General features: G+C 40.9%; 1 protein-coding gene across 4 annotated transcripts in view; it reads right to left on the reverse strand.

Moving 5' to 3' along the window:
* The window catches only part of KLF7 (Kruppel like factor 7), an 88,388-nt gene that overhangs the window by 40,900 nt on the left and 21,426 nt on the right, over positions 1-26,062 (reverse strand). For all 4 annotated transcript variants that reach the window (XM_017546691.2, XM_017546690.2, XM_017546692.2 and 1 more), the window contains one exon: positions 3,506-4,136. In XM_017546691.2, coding sequence (XP_017402180.1) covers positions 3,506-4,136 — 631 coding nt within the window. The remainder of the gene's footprint in view (positions 1-3,505; positions 4,137-26,062) is intronic.

Below are 26,062 nucleotides of genomic sequence, written 5' to 3' on the forward strand. Positions count from 1 at the left end.
AGCATTCTCAAAAAACAGCCACAGAAGGAAAAAAAATGCATATCTTTTTCAGCTCAGTAAATTCTATCTATATAAAGATTAAACGAATATACCTTAAAAATTCCTCAGTGCAAACAAATCCATGTTACCAATATGTACTGTCTTCCTTTATGCATTTAAGAGGGAGACAAACACATTTTATTTTACTTCATTTCTTCACTATATCTCCTTTGCAACACATTACCATATAGAAGAGATATAGCATATATCTGCAACTCTAGAGAACAAAATGCAAATATTTCTCTTCTTCCTCTGGATTGGTATTCTTATCTCCCTTTTTTTCCTGTCCCAAAACACCTCCCCAGCTGAAAGATAAGAAATATTTTGACTGAATTAAAGTGAGTCCTGTGTTAAAATAGCTTGCCTGAATCCATCCAGAGCCCATTTTAAAAAAATCTTCATTTCCCCATTTGGTCAGCAGCTCTCCCAACTCCAGTCTTTATTATCAGCAGCTTCTTTCCAACCTGAATTCCCATCTCCATATACCTTTGCCCTCGAGCTTTTACCATCCATTTCCTTTCTATGTTTGCACTTAATTTGATTCCATCCTTCATGCTTTTTTCATTATTCTTAGTTCACCTACACCACATAAATTAACACCTTTGTTTTCAGTTCCCCATGTGCTCCAATTCACACCACTTGCAAATAAATTCTTCCGATTCTCATCCATTTCATCCAAATTAATTCATATTACTTCTCCCCATCCTCCATTCCTGTTTCTACCTCCCCTTTTATCTGTTTCTCTTTCTTATAGCACCTCCCTTCTCTTCCATGCATGTCTCTGAGGAAGGTTTTACAGGTAAAATGCTTCTGCAATGCAAGGTGTTGTGGGAGGAAAGCCGTGACCTTTCTGCCTGATTGCCAACTTCCATGGGCTAATGCCTGTATGTCTAGTTTATCCTCCACAACCTGTGTTCACAGGTGTCATCACCCCACATCCCATTAATCAAACACTGGGAATGAGAGGGAAAAAGCTTCTTGCTGTTTTGTGGTATTTAACTTTGGCTAACTGGCTTGTTTGTAGTTTACAAGGCTGTTTTTTCACTCAGTCATCACTAATTAAAATCAACAACCGTAGTAATAACTACAATCAACCCCAGTACTATCTGTAATGTGTTCTTACTATCTATCAGGTATTTAGTTTTTTTAGAAGTGTTTTACAGGTTAATATTCAAAACATTTAATATCCAAAACAATCTAGAAGGTAGACATAATTGTCTCTATTTTACAAATGAGGAAACTGAGGTCATAAATCTAGGAAATGATAGTGCTAGGACATAAACCAAAGTCCACCTGATCACAAAGCTCAGCTCTTAACTGCTCTGCAATACTGCTTTTCTAACAATGCATGGTGCCTCGCTGAGTGAATTCCCTATAGGAGTCTTCCCACTTCAGTCCAACATAAGACAAGGAGTTGCAGGTGCCAGGTAACATAATGAGCTCCACCTTGGTAATCACTCTGAGTAGACAATGCTCAAAAAAACAAAGCACCAAATAATGCATCAACCATAACAGTCACCCTTCTGACATCTCTGTTGGAAAGGGGATAAGAAACAAGAAGAAAATGCTCTGGCCTCCCTAAAAAGAATCTCTGCTTTTCCAGAGCTGTCCAGCTCCATGCTAAGCAGGATGTGCCTTTAGTGTCAATAGTTCAGAAAGCATCCCTAATTATGAATTCCATAGCCCCAGTACGACGCAACATTCTTGCCCTTTCCTGCCTTCTCTGGTTTCCTGGAGGGGCCAGGAGATGAGTCATGCACTCCAGTCTGGGAGCACTGCAATGTCTTTCCAATGTCTCGCCATTACTTTACTCATTGACTTTAGAAAGAAAGAAACACAAATAAAAACTACCTTCATGACAATATCAAAGAAGCAAAAACTGATAATAGCATGAAGCATTAGCCTTGGTGAATGTGGGGTGGTGAACTGGAACCTAAATTCTGATGGGAACCCATGAGTGAGACTCTATGCCTAAGCCACAGGATACATTAGATTAGGAGACTGTCCCATGAACCAAGCAAGAGTCACACTGGAAATTGAGTTCAGAATTAGAGGTATACAGGCCCAAGTCCTGGCGTAAAAGAAGTAATGTCAGTCCTCAACCTTCCATCGGAATAACTCTGAGGTTCAAAACAGTGATTTCCTCTATCACATATTATGCACGTGAACTTCAGGAAAGTTCTTCTCTACTGAACAAAAACAGTTCATGGACCTCCAGAACCTTAGAATTGAAAGGCGCCTTAAGAGCCAGATTGTTCAGCAGATTTGGAAAATGAGGCCTGGTGAGGTAAAGGAACAGGCTCAGGGCCACACAGCTGGTTAGCGGCAGAGTTAGAACTAAAGCCCAGTTTGTTCTAATTTTCTAGCCAACAATCTCTCCCGGCACACTTCTTTGGTGGCACTGCCCACAAAGCCCCACAGAGCACTAAAACACTTTTCCTAGCTCATACGCTATCACCCGTTTTTACCTCCACTTACACCTTTGGGGATGCTCCCTATTCAGCTAGCAGTATGCAAACTATGCAAGAACCACACAGGTAACATACTGTTAGAGGTTCACTTAAAAACCACCAATCACAGTAATTGCTACTAGCATCCTAGTAGCCCAGGAAGAGGCACCACCCCTAAGCTCCAATGTCAAAGCAGAGAACAAAGACCAATTCCAAGAAAAATGAATCTCACTCTTTTCTGTGTAAACCCCACTCTTCCAAATTATCCCATTGCTCAAAAGATCAGTATGATTGGAGCTTAGAGGTGGTTTCTCTTCCTGGGCTATGAGGAGGCCCTGAGTAAAATACACAATCCTCATCCCTCCCCCACCCGTTCTTACCACACACATAGTAACGTAATCACTTTAGCAACTTCTCAGTAACAAGCTCATTAAAAAGCAATTCTGCCATCTCTCCATAAAGCACGTGCCAGAGAACAATGCAAAAGAGGAGATGCCAATTAATTATAGAATGATCACATCTAATGAACTCTGAAACTCTCCTGCTGTTGGTGACTTTGATGAAAAATCAGGATGCTGGGAAAAGAGTGAATAGGGACACCCTAGCTACCTTGTTTAACTGTGAATGCTTTCAAATGCATCCTCAGATCCCAGTGTTGATCAAAACTGTGGAGCTACACTTGCTAAACAATGCAGTGTCAGCAAAGCGACATGTGTCTGTGTCACGGGCAGCTGGGAGTCACTGCCAGAGCCCCCTTCAGCCACCCTCAGAACTGTGTGATTCTATGCTGTGGTTGGCACTGTAGGGACAAACCTGTGTCCTATGCTTGGGACATCTTGAGATCTTAAGGTAACAAGTGAGTCATTCTTTGTCCCTACCTGGGCCCTCCCGCCTGTCTATCACTTCCTCATCAGCAGGGGTGCCACTCCTCAGAACAAAGAGGAGCCCTCCCCCATGAAGAGGCTACAGGAGGGGAAAGGAGAAGAAACCACGTGCGGCCAAACTTGTACCACTACCTGTGTGAGTCCTCTGGTGGGCCTTTAAGTGGGAGCTTTTTGTATAAACTTTCCGGCACCCGTTAAACTGACAGCGGTGAACTCTCTTCTTGTTTTCAGGACACGCTTCAGCCCCTAGCCCTCCTTGGTCACTGTCGCTCTGTCCACTCTTAACGGCCCCCGCAGCTGTCACGGCTGCTGCAGCTGTTGCGACCCCTCCCACCTTTACAGAGCTGAGAGCAGCCTTCTTGGCCACTAGTTTCAACGTCACCGTGCCATCCACGGCAGAGAGAGTTTGTGAGGTTTTGACCAGATGGCGGCTGAGCTCAGGGGATGACGGGGGCGTTAATGAGGTCACTGCGTTGAGCTGGGCCTGGTTGACGGCTGTGTAGCTGTCTAGAGAAGAGCTGGCTGGCTGGAGGCTGAGGCAAGTCTCAGATAGCAACTTGTCCCGAGAGAGCAAGATGTCCACTGCCGAGCTCTTCTCACAGATGGCGGCTTCCACAGGGAGCAGCAGGGGGTCTAAGCGACGGAAGCTTTCCTCAATGCACGGGGGAGGAGAAGCGTGGAGGAAACAGTCCAAGTCCTCACCAAAGGTCTCCGAGATCCTCCTGGGCTCCGTTTGTAGGTAGCGTTCCAATTCAAGGCATGTCTGCAACAGGAAGAAGGAGGGACAGAAACAACCATCAGAGGCACAGAACACCATGAAGCCTCATGTTGACAGGCAGAGGGTAAGGTGCAGGGAGAATGGTTTCATGGTTTGTATCAGAAACGCTCTAGGACAAGATCTGACCTTGTTACTTATTCTCTGAATACCTCTGAAGGGTTCATAAGGGTCACATCACATGATATCAACTACTCTAGCTGAAGGAGAACTAGGGCCCCAGAAGGACTATCTCACACCTTCAAGATTCCAGAGAACATCAAATGATGATCTCCTGCCCCTCAATCCAGTTCAGCAGGTAAGATGCTCCAACCTCCCTGCTAGAAATTTTCACGTAAGCAAGAAGCAAATAGAAACAGACAAGGTTTTCATACTAAGACAAGACTTCCCATAGTCCAACTCCATTATTCAAAATAGACTTGAGTACATCACACAAGTCAGTCAGTTTTCCCACTTGCTCTGAAGAACAAATCACGTTCCCTCAAGCTAAGAGGTGACCTCAGTAACAGTCAAACAACAGCAAGCCCTGCTGTGGGGATGGATTTCATAACAAGCAGAAAAGAATATTGTTCTAAAGAATGTCTACCATAAAACTTTTGAGGGACAAGACAAAACCCTTGTTGTTTATAGGAAGTCATTTAAAATACAATGCTGTATGCTTTGTGGCAAGGGGCATAAATCCCATTTCGATGGTTTAGCATCTCTGGCTACATGATAAAAATAAATTCAAACACAGCTATTTAGACCACTTAAAAATAGGACCCAATATATTTCCACATAAAGTTTTCACCTGGTAAAGAAATAAGAGAGAAGAACAAACAAGTTTACTGTCAACAAATCTTCATCCACGGCACTCATAAGTCTTTGTAAGAGGATGCAGTGATTTTATGGCAAAAGTAGACATTTAAGAAGTTTGTATTCTAAAGCTCTCCTCACTTAAAAACCCTACAATTCCAGAATCTTGTATAAAACTATGTTGCTAACTTGCACTATCAGCTCAATTTGCTCTGTCTTCTGGATTCAACAAAGAACCACTGATGGCAAATTTAAAATGTGACTAGCTCCAAATTTACTACCCCCGTAAAGCTCCTATGTTTTCAACCAGTGTTCTGATTCTAGGCGTTTATTCTATTAAGAATATATTTTAATGATATACCTAGTAGTGTTGTATCCGTCAAGAATTTTATTTTGGTGACATTTCAAAAGACTGGTTCTTAATCACACTTCTGGTAAAACTCTGCATTACTGAATAAGAAAATCAGATTTTTAACTATGAATCAGCTTTGGGTCTCATTGCTGACTTTCAATGGTAAGAACTAGTGAATGGTTCCAGGCTCCATTCAACACTCACGTCACAAGTGTTCATTCAACTATTGTACTCACAGCAAGGTACAAGGCTTTGTATGCAGGAGAAGGAGAAGATATAGCAATAGATCCATGTGATGCAGGTATAGAATAAACAACCACAAGCTAAAAATTACATAAATTCACAAAGAAATGTGATACCAAAAAATAATATAAAATGTGTTAATGATTTCTAGGGGCTGAGTGGAAACTTAATTCTACACACTATAGTAACGTAGTATTAATCAAGGGAAGCTTATTGGAAAAGTAGGTTTTGATTCTGCTTTACTTATTGATTAAATAAAAGTTCTGACTCAGTAGCTTCCCACCACTCTATGTTAGAAACCAATGATGACCTTCTCAGGTCTAGAAATATGAGTTATCTTCATTTGCTTCTTTTCTAAATTCTACTTCTCAAAAATGTCCCCTTCCTTATTCCTTCTCATTGCTAGAAATTATAACTCACATCTCTCCAATATTGAAGCCCTCAGTCTTGGCTCCATTCAATTCACTTCTGAATTATAAGATTCTAACCCTGAAACCTCCCTTTAGTTTCTTCTTCCCTTTCTAAACCGTCACCTACCAAACACAGTGCCTGCCACCTAAGAGGTACATAATGTCTGTCAAAGACAAAGCCCACTTTATACTATTACTTTGATCATTCTACCTCTTCTACTCTTTAAAAGCCATATTTGAAACCCTACCCTGTACCATGCTGAGGGGGCAAACTCAGAAATACATGTCTAATACATGTCTCTGGGAATACAACTGTAATGCTTCTTGAGCTTTTCCCAAAGAGCAGTGCCAGATCTTTGAGACACAGATGTGTTTTAGGTCAAAATCAGTAGAAGCGTAGACAACATACCAAGACCTTGTCTCCACAAAAACTAAAAGAAAATTAGTCAGGTGGAATGAGTTGTGTCTATAGTCCCAGCTACTCAGATGGCTGAGGCAGGAGAATCACTTAAGCTCAGGAGTTCAAGGTTGCAGTGAGCTTTGGTCATACCACTGCACTCCAGCCCTCTGCGCAAGAGAGCAAGACCTTGTTTCTGCCCAAATATACATATATATATGTATGTGTGTGTGTGTGTGTATATATATATATATATATATATATATATATATATATCAGATGACTCATGGGGTATCAGATGTCCTTGAGGTAGTTCCCTGCCTCCTATACAAGGTCTTTCACATACTCAGTCACCACTGCCTGTGAATAGAGTTTTTGTATGCCATTTCATTACATACTATCCAGCTCAAAGACTGGAAAGTCACTAAGAAATTGTGATTATAAGAAGGCTCAGATATCATCATATTCAGAGTTCTGAAGGAGTGAGATATTCTAAACACATTTATACACTCTTCTGGGAGGGGGAAGTAACTTATCCACTATGCCCCGGTGTGAACTGCAGGAGCACATGAGTTACATTTTTGATCTAAAGATGGAGAGACATCTGATCACTAAAATGTGGAAAAACCTGGACCACTTCAGAGTGGCTATAACTTGCAATCCTAATACAGGGCATTCTTCCTCCTTCTGAGAATTGAAGCAGCATAAGTACCCACCAAGATGTGCTGGACAGCCCCGCGAAATCATTATGAAATGATTGCTGTCTTAGGAAATATACTTCTTATATCTGCTGGAGATGAAGTTTAGGTAGAGGAGAAGATTTTGTCAATTGGAAACCAGGGTGAGGGGGTTAAAGACTTTTCTCATCAGGAATATGGAGATTAAAATGTTAAGGATGGGGAGAATTTTAATATTAGATGATTTCCAAGCCAATGAGAACATTTATTTCAGTTGTAAATGATTATGAGAACTCTCACAAGAAATACCCAGATAGGCCAGGCGTGGTGGCTCACACCTATAATCCTAGCCCTTTGGGAGGCCGAGGCAGGCAGATCACTTGAGGTCAGGAGTTTGAAAACAGCTTGGCCAACAAGATGAAACGCCGTCTCTACCAAAAATATAAAAAGTTAGCTGGGCATGGTGGCATGTACCTGTAATCCCAGCTACTCAGGAGGCTGAGACAGGAGAATTGCTTGAACCCAGGAGGCAGAAGTTGCAGTGAGTCAAGATTGTGCCACTGCACTTCAGCCTGGGCAACAGAGCAAGACTCCCTCTCAAAAGAAAAGAAAAAAAATGCCTGTGATGTTCAATGGGAATTGAAGTATTAGTATTTCCTCATGGATTTTAATATGTACACACATACATAATATACAGAAACAAATGTGTATATGCATTTGTGAGTATACATACATATATTTCGTAACTCCACCCACTGAAAGAGGCAACAGACAAAGATAACCCCAGTAGTAATGAGCACACTTAGCCCAGGGATCTTGGTTTCTAAATATCATTATCCAATAAAGGGAACCAGGATTCCCTAGACAAACAGTTGTTTGAAGGGCTGAAACAATAAAAACAAAAGTTGAGCCTAGAATATCATTGTGGTACCAAAAGATAAGGAAGTGCTCATAAGTGATAAAGGAATGAGAGAAAAACTCAGAAGCCAACTTATAGGAACTCTCAATAGCCAAATAAATAATAGGTTATAATTGATAAAATAAATATCTATGAATCCATACTGATATAAATGATTAAATAAATTAGAAGATGGAAGGAAAGGGTCAGCTCCTCATTACAGTAAAATTATGATTCAAAAACACATAAGGAATGATGAAACTAGAAAATCATCATTAGGTAAACAGCAAAGTAATAATGATTACAAGTAAAAATTACCAATGGATGCTAAAATGAGTAGACAGATGTATGATAAGAAACAAGGTACCTGCCTAATCTCAAAGTATTCACCCAGCAAGATATTTATTTGTTAATTACAAAGACAAAAATAATAACTTTACAGGGGAGAAACCTGGAAGAAACTACCTTGGCCATATGATCAAAGTTAGCAGCATCAGGAACAAGTAATACTGGTCACATATACCCCTGATAGGATAATGCTGACAATGTTAAAATAGTATTCTATGATATTCCTGTCAAAAATGGATAACCTCAATCTAATCACAAGAAAGCAGACAAATTTAAATTGAGGACTATTCTACAAAAGAAATAGCCAGTTACTCTTTAAGTGTTGGGCCACAAAGAACAAAGAAAAGAATAAGATGCTGTCACAGGCTGGAGGAGAATAAGGAGATATGACAACTAAATGCAATGGATCCTGGCCTAGATCCCGAACCAGCAAAAGGACTGGTGGAAAAAATAATGTAATTCAAAGGAAATGTATAGATTAGCTAATCGTATTGTTTCAATGACAATTTCCTGGTTCTGATAATTGAACTATGGTTGCATAACATTAGGGGAAGCTGGACAAACCATATTTTAGTAACTCTATGTACTGTTTTTTCACCTTTTCTGTAAGTCTAAACTAATTTCAAAAAACAGAAGACACATCAGTAGACTAAACTTAAAGTAAATTTAGGCATAGAGTTCAAATGTTTTTCCACCAGAACCAGATTTACTCTGTTCGAATGATACTCTTGCCAGCAAACTCCAAATCTGAGTAAGCAGATGTCAGTTTAATGACATAAATTATGCCTGTCACCTTGGAGGTACAAAACTTCCCTCAGCTTGACCTAACCATACAACCTAAGGCTTGAGCCACTGGATCAACCCCCAGCCCCTAAAAACTCATTGCAGTCAGCAATGGGAAGGAAATGTTCCTGAGTGCAAAGTGATTTTCTTCTATATTTTTGAGTCACAAATGAGCTTTGTGAAGACTCTCTTGATATCTCAACTTTGAAATGCATGGGTTCTTCTCCTAGCTTCCTAATAAATATCACCTGAAGTTGGTATTGAAATGATCATCTTGAAACCTTTTTAAATACTCTCTTCATGCTTTTCATAGCCTTCTCACTTGGCGTAATATGCTTATTAAAAGTAATAATGTAAGACCTAGTTAAAAATAGTAGATTCTAAACCTATTACTGCCTACTATATCTATATAATTTTATAGATAATTTTCCTATAAGGAGGACCTGACTTTTCTTCTCGATTTGTTTATTTATTCAATCATTTGTTTGTATCAGTACGAATTCATATTTCTTTTATTCTATGGATTGTAATCCACTATTATCATTATTCATTTCTGTTGCTCAGAGGCAGAAGTTTCTAGAGACAGGAGTTGAAAGAAAACAGGATAATTCAAGTTTTGTGGCACATGTTATGTTTATCAAAATCTCTGCTGCTGGCAAGAGGTAGTTACTTTCACAGCCTTGAGAAAAATGTAAGACACTTGGTCATATATGGGCATGATGCCAAGGTTACCAAATGGCTTGTGTTCAACCTGTCTTTATCTCATCATCAATTATGTGAAACTTGCCAGTCAGGATTGCAAACATCTGCTGTCACTTTGACCATTTCCCCTACAACGCTTACCTAAAGTTTCCTTCACCTATTTTTCTTCTCCTTACTTTCCCTCATGCCCATATGCTTGAAATAATCTTCCTTTCATCTTCCCTCCCACTCATCATTCTTTCATTCAAAGTTCAACATAAAGACTATCTCCTTAAGGGAGCCCAACCTTCAGGGAGCCCAATCTAGGAAAAAATGGAGTAAAGAAAATATGCTGACCGTCAAGTGCTGAAAGACACCCCTCTTCCACCCTGGACAATTAAGCAGTATTTCCAAAATGAATCTTAAGAGTCCACAGATTGGTGGTATGTCTGGTTTATTAAGATCATGATTTTAAAAGCAATGATATTTCTTATATTGTATGTCCCTAGACAGTAAAGTTAAGTGGTTGGTTAGAGCCAACCCTCTACCTCTGTTATCTCACATGGCAGATATGTCTAAGTGTTTGAAGTGATGGAGAGTTGTAAGAGCTACAACTTTCTGAAAAAATGAGCTAGAATCATCGCATAACTCCCATCCATTGCAAGCACTATAACTACAACCATGTTTAGTTGGGGCAGACTCTAGTCCAGGCTCCTCAATGCCATCACTTTTCAAACAAAATATCCGGAACATAAAAGGTTCTAGTTTTTATTTCTGTGTCCTTTAATTTGAACATAAAACTATTAGTGCAATATTTTTGCTACCACCCAATAACTGTGCCATTTTGGGTAATTATTGGGAGTCTCTGGATCCATGTATACTCAGTAAGTAAAACAAATTTAAAGAAATAAAGAAATTGCAATTTTCTAATGACTTTTTCTGGTACAGAGTCAATGAAATAAAAAGCCACCTACTACACTCAATGCTTCTAATCAATTTTCAGTCATTTGTGGTCCTTTAGCCAGCTGCCCTTAATCTCCATCATTCCACCTATCTCACCTAAAAGGGCCAAGAGTTAAAAGTACAAAGGGATCAAACAAACTGGGAAGAGAATGTAGATGCAAAAGCATGGGAAAGTACAGATTTCCACTGTGTTGGAACTTGCAAAGTCATGCTTCCTCTAAGATCAGACTTGGACCTGAATGATGATGATGATGATGTTAATGATGATGATGGTGGTGGTGGTGGAGGTGGTGTGGAGGATGATGTTTCTGGCGAGGAAGGGATGGACTGGGGTTCCCAGAAAGAATGTTCACCCAGGTAATTGCACAAGCAGGTAAACTGCACTTGGCCACCCACAGGAGCCCCTTTCTGACATTTATTGTGTGGTTTTTGTCACATGCTATTAACCATGGTGTCACAGTCCTCAAAGAGTTTGAAGTAAAGAAACAGAGAAACCCCTTGCCTTTCTCCTGGGAGGGTCCCAAAGTTCAATTAGCTTTTTTGTGCTTTGAAATCTTCAAACATCCCAGAATGGAACTTCAGGGTGACACAAACGAACTACTATTAGGAGGGAAATGTGGGCTTCTTTCTTCAAGCCAACTTCTAAAATACTCATTCTTTTCTAACTTATTAGATGTGTGTACACATCACTTTTTAACAAAAAAGACAGATTCCTTTGATTCCAGAAACTAACTTGAAAATCTGGATTGCAAAGATTGATATTGACGGGAACTTTGTGACTCTCCCTCTTCAAAGAATGCTATGAAGTAATGATTCTGACACATTCCTAGGCTTTCAAAATTAAGTCAGAATTGAAAGACGAAAGGATGTGGGAAGCAGGGCCAGGGAAATCTGGTACCATTTTTGTCAGGATTTGGAGGAGGAGGAGAAAGAAGTACTATGCTTAATAAATTCAGGAAGTCCATGAGAGAACCTCAGATACCAAGCGCCTGAACCTTGTTGCCTGCCTTCCTGGGTTTCAACATTGTAAAGCAGGCTTGAGGAAAAAGATGGTAACACGGAATCTACCTCGTGGCAGAAAGGATGCATGAACCAGTGCAAGTATTCACCTGTGAGACCTAGAAAGTGATTCCTAAGAAGATATTGAGCACAGGGTCCCTTTTCCTTGACTTTCATGACCAGGAAATATTAGGAGAGAATGAATTTTGTCTAGAAAATGTGAGTTATTAAGTAGACAGTATGAGTGAAATCTTACTGCATTTCTTTTAGCTATTAGGTTAAAAAAAAAACCCCACATCAACAGCACACCCCAGAGGTACAACAGTATTACACATTACTGTCAGGATTGCTGAACTCCATGAAATAACCATGGGACTACAACAAATGTAAGACTGCATTCCTTTGGACTGTTTCTCACATCAACTGGTTGCTGGAACTGAAACCAAGTTATATATTTCCCTCTGGTAATTTGTAAATTTTGAGAGACAATGCTGTGAAAATTAATTCTAAACAAACATGAAAGTTGAAAAACTTCTATCAAAACCTCTTCTCCAAACTATTTTCAACAAAGAAAATATGTGTTTGTATATTTTTCCTTGGGGAGGTGGGTGGTGAGGAGGTTGGAGGAGGAGAAAGGAGACAAGATTAAAGGCCTAGGGAGAGGGTGATGCCTTTGAAATTACTTTCCCCAGGCACACGATGCAAAGCAGCCTCAAATACCCCTTTTATCTTCCAAGGATTCCTTAGTTGCAGTGCATAAAAGAAATTCCCAAAACAACTCAAATCTAAATTAACCATCAGAGTGAGCTTTAAAGTCACATAACCTGGGAAGAGCTGGTAGCTGTGGCCCAGGCCTCACACTCCTTGAAGGAAGGCACTGGGTTCCCTTACAATTCCAACAACTTGGAAATGCATTTTCCTCGTTCATAATGTCTATGATCCTCAAAATGCAATGCAACCACTAGAGACATGATGGCCCATGAACAGAGAGGCTTCGCTAACTTGGTTTAGTGTTGTTTTTCCAGATGTTTCTCTGCAGGACTTACTGACTGTGAGTCTACTGGCCTGGCCTTTACCCACAGCTGCAGCAAGCCCTTAAGAAGATTCACTCACTGTTACTTGGCCACTGGACTATAACTAAATTCCAGCTTCTAAGCAGTGAAGAGACACCACTGCTCATGCAGAGCTGGGGCCTAGAAGATGCTCCTGTATGCTATCGCCTCATCTCCCATGCCCTCATCTCCCAACCAAGCCCCTATTCAGGTTGGCACACACTGGTGGCAATCCCATTTGTTACATATAGCTTGAAAGCAAGTTGCATTAGATAGCCCTGCTTTGGTCACTACGCTTCCACAAACAAAATGAAAATTATACCTTAAGAGTCAATAAAAAATATTCCTACCCATACTACTGGGAAGGGCAAAGGGCTAGATCTGGACTGAAAGTAAGATTTAAGAATGAAAAAATGCAGGAGAGACACTCCAACGGAAAAAACCCATCATAACCCATGACAATGGCAGTCAGTCGGTCCCTGCTCTGAAAGGAGAGGACTCTATCCAGTTCCTCAAGAGCCCAAGGACTTGGGAGGAGGCCTCTTTTCAGAGGAGTGATGGCTTCCCAAGAACAACAATGGCCCTGACGCTTTTTCAGCTTCCCATTAATTTTCCATAAAGAGCAGTTTTCTTGACGAGCGCTTGTGTCAGGCAGGGCCTGATGCTTCAGAAACCTGTAATTATTCTTGGCTCCCCACCCCCTACAGCCTCTGCACCTGTGTCAGTTCAAGGCACCAGCTGGCCATGTCTTGCCTCCTGCCTCTTAAGAGGGGGAGGGGGGAAGCAGTCATTGAAAACCCAAACTCACATTACTCGCCTCTTCTTCCAAAATGCAACAACAAAACAAAAATTTTAAACTCACCAATCTCATTCCTTCCCCCAGTGGGTCTTGCCAAAGGAAACAAATAAACATTAATTGGCTAGAGAGCCCTCATTCAAACCAAAATTACTCACAAACACAGTAACAGGGAAAGGTCTGACAGGGGATTATTAATCCTGTTTTACAGCTTGCTCTTATGCACCCCCTACCCGCTCCCGTTAACTTTGTACACACACTCACACACCCTCCTCAAACTCCCCAGGCCCCTTTACACTCAGTGGCCAAGATGGGAACATGCCGAACCAGTTACATCATCTCCCCTTCCTCTCCCAAATCACTTGCACAGGCTGACTCACGCTACTGGGATTTTTTTTTTTTTAAAGCAAATTCATTTCATTGACTCCCTCCTGGAACACAGTTATCTCCTTCTCAGTTGGGTTAATTAATGTACCCTTCCCCTACCCCCATAAAAAAAAACACACATACACATACGATTACTTCTTGTACTCCAAAGCACAGCTGCACACGTGTACAATGTTCTCCCTCCCTCGCAGCTTGAATTTCCCAAGAATAACAGGTTGAAAGCCCATTGGGGCCCTCAATGGCAGATGCAATTTAGTGGCTGGTAGTCACAGAGGATGCTTTTAAAATGGAGAGCTTTGAGGAACTTCCACTGTGGAATGTTAAGGACAAGGTGGGGGCACTAGGAGGAATGTTTGTTCTACTCGGAATGCATAAAATGGCAGCCAAAAACATAATGAAGTCACGCCCTAAGCTGTTTTTCCTGACAGGGATGGCTGTACTTTCACTTAATTTGAGATAGTTGGACTTGACTTCCCACAATGTTTAAGGTGGCTGTATGGGTGTGCCAAGTGACGCTCACCCCAGCTAAAGAAACAAACTGGTCATTCGTACATAACAGCGGGAGGCAGAAGAACAGGGGGCAGAGCACTGGCTCTGGAGCCAGACTGCCTGGGTCCAACACCAGGTTACACTACTTACTAGCTCAATCCCCTTGGGAGAAGTTAATTAACCCCTCTGTGCCTCAGTTTCCTCACTTTAAAATGGACTAATGGTAGTACCCACCAGGCAGGAGCATTGAGAGTTCAATCAATTGATATATGCCAAGTACTTGGCAGGGCCTGACATGCACACTCTGTATGTTGTAGCTATTACATAACCAGCGTTATTTTTCATTACACTTCCAAACAGACTTAAAGAAACCTATCAAGGACATGGAGATGGAAAATGAAAAATATCAAATAAGTATCCAAGTAAAGTAAACCTGTTGGATATAAAAGTTTAAGTAAGCGGGGAACTCTGAGTTGGGAAGATCAGACCTTACTAGCTGGGCGACTAACTTCACTGGGCTCAGTTTTCTCATCTACCAGCTGAACTTCTAGAAGCCCACTCATCTGAAATATTATGATGTGGCTGGTGAAACAGTAATAGAAGAGTGAAGATTGAACAGTGAGAAAGGCTCATTCAGAACAAGTTCAGAAAAACGGATACATAGCTCTGCTGTCAATTGGGTGTTAAAGAAAAAAGAGTTTGGAGAACCTGGAAGAAAGTGGTCTTTAAACCCTCTCTGACAGGGACCTCATGGCCTTTATTAAAAGCCCTAAGACACTCAATAATCCACGTTTACAGGATGCTATCAAGGTTTAATTTCCTGCTTCACCAAACAAGCCTCATAGCATCTAAAATGTACACTTCATAAGACTGTGACTCCTCAAACATACTAAACCTGTGCCTGACTTATAACCCGCCTGAAGCATTTGTAGAACAAATGAATGAACAAATGAATGAATGAGTGATGGAATCATCTCTCAAACAAACTATCGAATTGAAAGTCAACAGTGATCACAATCCTGGGCAGAAGGAGATTCAAGAGTATCACGAAAGCCGGAAATTCTTCCTTTGTCACCAAAGGAACATCAGAAACAGTGTGCATGTGTTTATTATCAACATTTCTGGTAGAACACGTCAGTATTTTCAGATGTAACCATACGTGTTATTTGCTTGTCTCTAACATTTTTCATTTGAAAACAAAATTTTTTTAATGCTTACTGTCTGGGATAGATCCGGATTTCTAAACAGAGAGGCCAATTTAGGTTCACAGGGTAGCCCTGAGAGTGTGCACCTGCGTGGGATGTAAAAGCTGTCTCCTTGCCCCTCTCCCTCTGCCACTTCCTCTTTTCTCCTCTGGCCTCCAGAAACCACCAGGAAGAAAAGCAATTAAGACAAGTGAACAAAACACTATTTTCAACTGTCATTTTTTATTGGTGAAACAAACTCTGGCCTGGGAATCAGATTTGGTGCCTCCCTTTCCTACACCACCCCTCCCCTTTCCAGCAAACCACTGAATCTGAATAGAGACTTCACTTTCTTCCCTGAAAAATGGATGACCCACACTCTCAAAGACTTCTTCTGGCTCAAACTTCTTGCTGATAATCCTTCAGTGGCCCATCATCACTCTCAGTTCCTTACTATGGCAAACCAGACCCTACATGATCTGACCTTACTCTCCTCTACCCCTCCCTTCTCCGCATCAGACACCACACTCCTTGCACAAATGCACCCAGTTCATCCCTCTCTCAGAGCCCTAGTCACTCCAGCTGCATCCCAGAACACAGACTCCCCAGGTCACTGCCCACCTGTTTCCTTTTAATGGATTATGTCTCAGCTTCATTGTCACCTATTCAAAGGGTCCTTCTTTGACCTGCTTAGAGAAACTAGCCCAAAGGGCCCATTCATTCATCATACTACCTCATTTTATTGCTTTTTAGTACTTAACAAGTCCTGAAAAGGTCTAAATTATTTGTTTCCATGCTGATTATTTATCTTTCCCTACTAGAATGGAAGTTCCAGGAGAACAGGGACTTGGTCTATACAGCAGTGAATTCCCAGCACCCAGCACAGTGCCCAGAAAAGATACCCAAAACATACTAGTTGAATGAATCAATGAACCAATGAAGTCACTCATCAATCCTGAAACACCAAGGAACACTTCAACTGGTGTCTCCAGCCAGAAAATGTATCCTAAAATGCCCACCTTATTAGGTCAAAAGGCTCCCTTATCATTTCACTTCAGTTCAAGTTTTTGCCCAGAGAAGGTACTTGCTGATTTGTACTCATCAGACAGAAGCCAAAGGGATCCTCTTTTGAGGGTGGAGAGGTCAGTTGTGGGTGCTCGTGGCTGCCCATTTCAGACACAAAGAGGGCTTTTCTCCTCAGCAGTCTATATTGCATCATGCATTCACTCACATGAACAAAACCCACCCCTCCCCTCTCCTCACCTGCATGACGGCTGCTTATTAACTGGTATCCTGGGGGAACAGATCAAAGAGAGAGGTTCAACCCACTTTATTCTCATTTCTATCACCTAACAGGATCTCCCTAAGAAAGGCAACTCCAGCCACTGGTCTCCAAAGCACTTGAGGGTCACAGCAATTCGTTCCCTGACATTAGCAGCCCCACTTCTATCAGTCCCTACATGAAAGGTCCTTAAAAGAAGAGGTCCGTTCAAACTTATCAGTTGGTGAGGACTCGTGTTTTCTGTAAGCCCCACACACCACTTACACAAGTGAGGTCCTTCGAAATTCCTATGTGGGCCCATCCTGGCATCTTTGCCATAAATTCCTAAACACGGAAGCATTTCCTTCTCTTCCACTCCCTTTAAGAATTTTACATGAAAAGATATCTCTACTGAGAAGTGCTATTTATTTCAGGATCATTATTTCACAGATACAGAACCCTCAAACACTGAACCTGGAAGTGAGCCAAAATCCAATTAAAGGGGTACAGAGTTTGAACTAGGCAAGAGCGGAGGGTAGAAATGTAGAATATAAGCAGTACAGGGTTCCTGTGAGTGTAAGTGTGTGTGCATGCACGTGTGCACGTGTGCCACTGTCAATGAAGTGTAGATTCTCTTTAATGTATTTTGGATGCCTTTCTCTCTAAATCTTTCGTTGTCCCCAGAGTCACAAAGCTGTTCTTTTTCTTACTCATTATGTCAGGCAATAGGAATCTTTCCCATGCTGGCTGGGAAGAGATGAGGGAGAGAGGAAGAGTTGATGTTTCATCATGTAAAGAAAAGTAAAATTGTGCTTAGCCCAATTCTGAACCCCATTACAATGTTGCAGATTTCAAATTAACAATTCAACCCAACATGACAGGGAAAAATCAAGTGCTGAGACCCTGAAGTTTGGATTCCAGTAGCTCTGGCACCTCACTTAACCTTATTGTGGCTTGACTGATACCGAATGACATGCACTTTCAGGCGCACCAGACTCTCATTGAAGAAGAGACACTAATTTGAATCATCACTGCCATCCCCTCTCCCCTTTGTTCCTGTCTGAACCAATTTCCATACAGTTTCAAAGAAATCATCAGCCCATGCACAGGGGAAATCCCAATGGAGCAAGAACTACATTAGCAGCATAAGGAGGAAAATCTAATTTCCAATCCAGTTGCTTTGTTGTTTCAACCTCCAAGGAAGGTTGCTACATATGCACAACACAAATTAAGTTTTAAAACACCATCATGATTTAAAATTAATAAAAACTCTCATGGGAAAAAGGTGGTCCTTGGTACAAATCTTCTCATACAATGAAGGTCAACTCCACCAGAGCTTGTGGGTGGTCTGGGTTTTTGAGGTCTCAATCATCTCAGCCAAAACAATATTTCAAAACAGCATATATTCATTGAAACCACTGCATCTGCTACTTATAGTTAATGGTGAGTTGATTCTTAGTCTAAGGCAGTATCCACATTAAGAATTCTTAAACTACCTTGTTGACAGATCCCATGGCAATGTATTTTAATGGTCCAAATTAAGAATTCTTTTTTGGCATGACAAGATATGCCAATACAATTTCCTAGTGCCCTACTTACTCGAATAAAACTCATGGCAAGACACCAGTCTGACTACATCATTAATTAACCTGAACCACATACCGGAACATTGCTGCTAATAAAACTCCTCTATAAAGAAAACATGTTTTCTCTGCTGAGAATCCTGGAATGTAGGCCCCAGCAGAGCCACTGCTTTAATTAAGGAGATATTCTGATGTTTGTGTCTGTGTCTGCGACTGCCACAAAATTTAGTCATTTATTTGGCTTGATCTTCAATAACCTGAGTTCTTCCTTGCATGTGCTTTTTTGGAAAAGAAAATGAAAATGACATCTACACTATCAGGATTTGCGAACAACTGTGTGAATGAAAGGATCATTTCTGCTAAGGTAGGGGATGCTTCATCCTCACAGTTTTACAAGCACACCTTGAGCTTTCAGCCCACGATTCACTGAATCAGAGACCTGCAGAAACCTTCCACTTTCTCTAGAAAACACGCTGAGAGAAACAGGAACAAAGTTACAACAACTATAACACCCAAGTGAAAATGGGGCTTTTCCAATCCATTCCATATGAAATGGCATACACTTCTTTTTTCTTTTACAGAGAATTCTTTTGTGAAAAGGATCTGAAAATGCTTATCAATACTTATCTTGCAATCTTGTAACCCTGGAGTCCACCTGTGTGACTCTAATAGGCAGCAAGGATTAAAATCTCCATCTTATTTATGGGGAACCTAACTTAGTAAAGAAAACTGAGTTTTTCACTGTTCTTTAACCATACTACCAAAAAGATCAGAAACAGAATGAAAAGTTTCTTAGCTACCAACAATTAGGTTTTCCCTGGTCCAAACCTGAACTTTCCACCAAGGATCTCAAAACACTCCAAGAATCCACAAACCATCATCTTTTAGTACCTTGAAAAAATAAGGATTCCTGATGAAGATTTTGGATCTTCTCAAGTTGGAAACATCACCAGATCCCAAACCTCATTTCGTAAGCTTTTCAACTACATTTCTCTATGTAATCTCTCCTATTGAGACTGAGGTGAATGGTCTCAGTTTTGACAACACCCTTAATCATACAATTTCCGGGTTTTCTCTGGTCATTCCATGTCTTGGTTGAATTGTTAAAAGCAAATGGGATTTCAGACATTTCAACCTGTCAACATCAAGCGTAGTTGTTGAGAGGAAAAGAAAGAGAATCATTTTTTAAGATTTGAATTGAGAAAACTTGTAAATACAGTTTGTTGAAGACCATATTTTGTTTATTTGATTAATACCAAATACACAGAAACTCGAATTTATATAATTTTTTAAAGGGGGGATTTGAACCTACTATCCAACATTTTTAAGAAACATTTTCTAATTTTAATAAATATGAAAATACAAATTGGACTAAATAAGTCAACATTTTTCTCCAAGTCCTTAGAGACTAGTGCATTTTCTAAAACTAGTATTATCAATCACCCATCCCTTCTGCTCAAAACAGAAAATGCAGCAAGAGAAAGAGAAAAAAAGTATGTGAAAAACAGAAGCAACAAAACGAGGAGGAAAAATAGGAGCAGTGGAAAACAGATGAACGGTAAGTATCTCATTCCTGTATAAAAATCTTAGACGCCAGCAGCTGCTCCCTTCAGTAACACACCTCTAACCAAGAGAATCCATCAAACTCTGGGAAGCAGATCACCTCAAGGGCACAATTTACACTTGGCCCTGCTCCCTACATGGAGCCTAAACATTCAAGTGGTTGTGTCTATAATCACCTGTTAGTAACAGACTAAAAAGAAGGGTGGGCCAGTGGGTAAGGAAGACTGTTGTGATTCAGAAATGTATTGTGGTAGAAGGCCATCTTTGTTAAAAATCAGGCAACTAAGTATCTCATTGTAAGGGGTACCTGATCAGTCTTGGACACCAAATCCTTCAAGACTTTTTATAATTATGTAAAATAAAAGACAACGTGGAGTCATGGAGAGAATAGACAAAAGTCAGGATGACTTCTACCATTTCCTTCTACGTAATTAGCTCTATGCATTTCCTCAAGTCATTTCATACTGGTCTCTGGTTTCTTTATGAAGAAACCAAAAGTATTAGTAAAATAGACTACATATTAGATATACAAAATGGACTGTCTATACATCCTTCCCAATGTCATGAAAATTCTCTGTGAATATAACAAATTTCTCATGACCAAATCTTGTTTAGAAAAGCAGGGTATGAGGAAAATGGGATGCCCTACTCTGATCCCTCTACTTATAGGAGTGCCAGTCTCCAGGTATCTTAACTTCAGACTCTGGACTGCAGTTTCTGCTCAGTTTCCTAGACAAGGTCCCATGATACAAGACCACATACCTGTCCTTAAGGTGCTGCTTAAGGTGCATCCTCAGAAAGACAGATGTTCTTTCTGAGAATGCTTTCCTCTAAAAGCTAACACACCATCTGATAAATCTAGGTTAGAAGTCAAACTCAAACACATGTAGGGGCCTGGAGCAGAATATACATTAGTGAAACAGTCAAGGAATATGACAATAGGGAGAGGTGGGGACTGTGGTAAACTGGATAGCACATACAATCTAAAAGGGGAAGTTGCTACATAGCACCAGCTCATCCATATCATGTGGAAAACAGAGGTCCAGAGTTGGCAAGTGTTTTTAAAGGAAGCCAAAATCTTTTGGGGTTTATATGAAATCTCCCCAATTTTTAAATGTTGGTAACTAATTTTAAAAAGTTAGAGTGCATGAGGCAAGCAAACGGCCCACAGCTGCCAATCTGAGCCTTCTGTTCCAAATGAAAGAAGGGGCAAAAGAAAAAAACAGAGGCATATTTGGGCAATTCTTTCTTCCCTTTGGATCCAAATTATGGTATGACATAACTGTCTCTTAGGGTAGTTACCAGCTGGAGAACCTTAAGCCTCACATCCCACAGAGTTTCCCTAAGAAATCCCTTATTTGAGGAGAGACCCAGCTGGAGGAAATAATGATGAGCTGCACTTTCATTCGGCCTCTGCTCAGCTTCTCTTGCCCCACAGTACTCAGCTGGAATCCCTGCTCTCAATAAGAATCTTGTCACAAGAATGAGAGATCTGTAGAGAAGGCACCGTGAAATGTCAAACAGGAAGAGGCAAGAGGTCTGACAAATCCAGTGAGCCTTGAGGTCTGGCCTCTAGCTTTAAACTTCTTTTGGGCATAATCAATAGCTGCTAAATAAATACTTCTTCAATGAATTTTTTTTTATATCTTGATTAGGGGCTACTATTATTTCTCAACGCATGCTCTTCTCTCAGATGACTGGGAGATTGGTAGATTTTGCCCAATAAGGTAATGCCTAGGGAGGAAAAACTCTAAGATAAACAGGTGACATCTGTTTGAACTCTGACGGCCTTTCAGGGGCAGGGTCTGTTATCTTCTTCTTTCAAATTAATTCAACAATTATTTACTGAGCTTCCACTTTATATGGGACTCCATGCTGGAGACTTCAAGAGATTCTAGAGCTCAACACCTGCCTACAAGGCGCTCATGGTATCGTAGGAAGAGAAGGATAGAAATAAATGCAATTAAAGACAACACAGCACGTGCGACTAAGAACTGCGCTGAATAAAGGGCTATGGCAACACAGAGAAGGAACCCACTCACGCTCCTTGCAGAGGTCAGTGAAGGCCTTGTGAAAAAGTCACATTTGAAATAGACTTTGGCAAATGAGTGAACTTTTGCTAAGTGGAGAAAGGGAGCACACACAATGTGAGCAAGGGTGTAAAGAGGTGAAAGCCCCACTGTGTCTGGAAAAGGATGAGCAGCGTAGGGTTCTGATCCATGGCGTACATGTTATGGATCAGCAAGAAATGCACTCCCAGGGCCTAAAAAATGTCTTCTACTTTTGGCTGACAATTACGTTGCTGGTTTGCTCTGGGCTCAGCTTTGCCAATGCACTTCTAAAAGGAAGTAGTTGTTTCTCTAGAGCCTCAGTGATAACTCAGGAAAAGATTAAAGAGCTCAAAAGATACTAGTGAAGCCCAGTAGCCATATTAATGTCACCAAGTGATATTCCTGAACCTAAATGTCAGAAATTATTTGAAGCATTCTCTTTTTCAGATTTATACTCCCAATTAAAAAACAACACAATAAAAACATAACAAAATGAGGACAAAACCCAAAAAGATGGAAATTTTAAAAAATAGCTAAAATACAATGCTACTGGATCAAGCACAGAATTAAATTCATCTCTGAGTTGCCTGGTAGCTGAAGCAAAAAGATCAACAATGGGTTAAGAAATTCTCATCAACAAATAAAAGGAACGTCAGTTCCTCAGAGATCAGTTGATCTTCACATGTAAGGTTTAATGTAAAAGAAGAAAGAGGAGGACAAGAAAACGAGGAAGAGAAGAACAAAAGGAAGAAATGACATGAAAAAAAAAATCTCTTCCCTTACCAAAAAAAAAAAAAAAAAAAAGTTGTAATGTTTTTATTTAAAACTCTCAAATATTTTGTCAGTTGAGGGAACTGAAGGTTCAGGTCCTGGGTATGTTATTCTGCTTTGCAGCCTCTCTCTGTTGATGTTTTTCTGGCTTTCTAAGCAAAGAGGAAACCTCACCCATTCCTGTAGACATGCATTTATGACCACATTCTCCTGGCCAGTAACCCTCAGTGGCTCGTGGAGGCTCTCTCAAGGGTGGCGTGTCAGGCAAATGGATTTGGCTGTGGAGCTACTGCTTCTGTGGCTACTACTCAGATTCAACGCAGGCACCTTCAGCGAGGGTTCTAGGGCAAGGCTCACTCATTAAGGACAAAATGTGCAGGGACATTTGACCTTTGGAAATCCAGCCCTGGTCTGAAGCTTCCAGATTCAAAACAAAAGCTTCGGGGCTGGAAAGAGAGTTGGAGGAGGCACACTTCCAGCTTGGGCCCCATCCCCCACACATTCCCCCTGTGACTGAGAGGCTCACAAAACCAATAGAGCAGCATTATTAATTCTGCAATATCATAAGAGAGGGCTTCGCTCTGTGCCTTGGTGAAGACAGAGAGGCCAGGGGAGGGGCAGGCTGGCTCCAAGGAAAAGGATGCTTCGTTAGAGTCTTAACTCAAGGGAGGCAACTACTGTGTAAGCGCAACAGATGAACACAATGTAGAGAGGCTCCCATAAAAATCCTGGCCCTGGCCTAGGAGCTGTCACAGTGGGGGAAAAAAAGGGATAGATAGACTGAGCAAAGGCTGGGTGGTAGAGAGCTGTCGTTCGGCATAGACTTTCAAAATGCCAGGGAGTGAAAAGTCATGTCAAAGGGCTAACCTAAGGCAGAAGTTTTAAATGTGCCATACAAATGGGATGCTCCTTGATCTGCAGTCACAAATTTTAAAGCATCCACTGTCAATCATTTTTCACTGTTTTCTTGGGTTACCGACAAGCACCTGAATGAACGCTTACAAATTTTTTCAACAGAATGAAATAATAGCTCTAATTCATGGAAATGACACCATCAACCCTATCCTTGCGTTCCTTCTGATTTGCCTAGGACTCCCATCCAGCTAGGTCACTGTTTCCCTCTCATAGGTCATATGACCCAAGACAACTGCCTCTATCACCAAGTCAGTATCACCAACTCCCATGAAACCCAATGAACACAGGTTGGCTCAGTCTTCCCCTTTCTTTGAAGATCTGTGTTGGTTCTGTCATCCTGCCACCATCCCCAGACAAATTCAGTATCTGTCACTGCAGGGCAGCAAATCTGCTAACATTAAAGGTAAACCAACAAAGTTTTCAAACACATCTTAATCCTCAAATCCTTCCTCCAGTCATGCAGATCAAGTAAATGTCCTATCTTTATGAAGTCGTGGTTGGCTTCGGCTTCTCCAATTCTGGCATTTGATTCTAGATGGAAGGTTAGGCACCCCCGCTGCAAATCAGACTTGCATCAATTCAATCCATTTGCTGTTAAAGAAGCATTACACTTCCCAGAAAGGTTTTTTCTCCCCTTTAGCCACACACCAAGCCAGAATCAGACAAACGCAGCTTGATGTGCATGGACATTATTCACATCTGTCAACAGGGACAATGATAACCCACCAGTCAGTTCTGGGGCAGAACTTAAGGAATGGAACTGTCATCACATCTATATTGTAAAAACAAAGTGCCACCACTGATGACCATAACTACCTACTGCTTACACACTGACTTTGTTACAAAATACTGTGCGGTAACATATCATTAAGGCCTTACTGGCAGGCTCAATCAAAGTCTTATTTGACATGATTTAATATGTAACATGGAAAGACCCAATAACTTTTCCTATTTTTACTTCCCTCATTTTTTCCAATGTAAGAAATACTATAAATATACTAAGAAAGAAGTTGAGGGTTTTTTTTTTTTTAAAGAACCTATAAACAATAATACATTTATTCAGCACTAGCAAATATACCTACTGTACAAAGTATGACGACTTTTTTGCTTAGCAAGATGAAAACTACAGGTAGATACGTGGATGGGAAGTTATAAAACCTAAAAAGAGACTAACTATAAATGAAATACAGGTGCCTGAAAGTTGTTTAAGTGTTCTCAAATGTCTGTTCCATTTTAGATTCCTTTTGAGTGGTTAACTGTAAACTTCCAGGAAAAAGTTTTGAGAAGAACATTTTTGGGAAGATGAGTGGAAATATTCTAGATTATGTCAGATGTGAGTGTGAATGTCACTAAGGAATATTCTTTCCTGGCACTCTAATCTTTCCCTTATATCCCGATCACAATTTAAATGTCTGTGTTTATTTATCTTCCAAGTCCACCCCTAAACTTTAAGCTCCAGAAGAGCAGCGACAATGTCTGGTTCACCACTGATCCTCAGCACCTAGCACAGTGCATGGCACATGGAAGGACCACAGGAAAGAAAGAAAGAGATAAGGAATGAGGAAGGGAAGGAGAAGGGTGGAAAAATGAATTAGAGAAAGAGAACCAAAAAAATCACCAAAGAGAAATAAGTCACAGCGATGAAATTCAGCATTCGCTACTTCCTTCTCAAGAACTGCAATGGTTTACTATGAATGAGTGTGACCATTCTAATGTCTTCAGCCCTTGCTGATGGGTGATGGACCCTGATCCAGCAAAGGCCAGTCAACTGCGGGACTACAAGTAAATAACATTCTGATGTAAAGCAGCCAACAGGCAAGTAGACAGGTGAATACATCAAGGACAAAGCACTCTAGGCAGCCATGGTGTTTTTGAGATTCTCCTGTTCTCATTTCTTCATATATACCACCCTTCCTTCCATTGAGGCCACCATCTATATTCCTCAAATTCTCTCCATTTTCTCTTGCAGGTGATTTTGGGGGAATTCAAGACACACTAGAATTAAGCATATCCTGGATCACTCCTCTCCCCTGACCGCTCCCAGCCACTTTCTGGCCTGTGCTTTTCAAGTACCAAGGCCTGCGACAATATGCCCTTGCCCCTTTCCCCTAAGTCAGACCAATGTAAAGCTGTCATTGCTGCTTCCTGTCTTGCTTTCTGCACCTGACCCTTCTGCTTGCTTCACTGGACCCTCCACTGGAATATTCCCTCTTCTCTCAGTCTCCATTCTCCTTAAGGGACCCTTTCTCTTGTCCTGTGTTTCCCTCAGGGATCTCCACTCCCACAAGTAAGTATCTTCCAGGGTATCCTGGAAGT

The sequence above is a fragment of the Cebus imitator genome, unplaced genomic scaffold (assembly GCF_001604975.1).
Source record: "Cebus imitator isolate Cc_AM_T3 unplaced genomic scaffold, Cebus_imitator-1.0 Scaffold191, whole genome shotgun sequence".
Lineage (NCBI taxonomy): Eukaryota > Metazoa > Chordata > Mammalia > Primates > Cebidae > Cebus > Cebus imitator.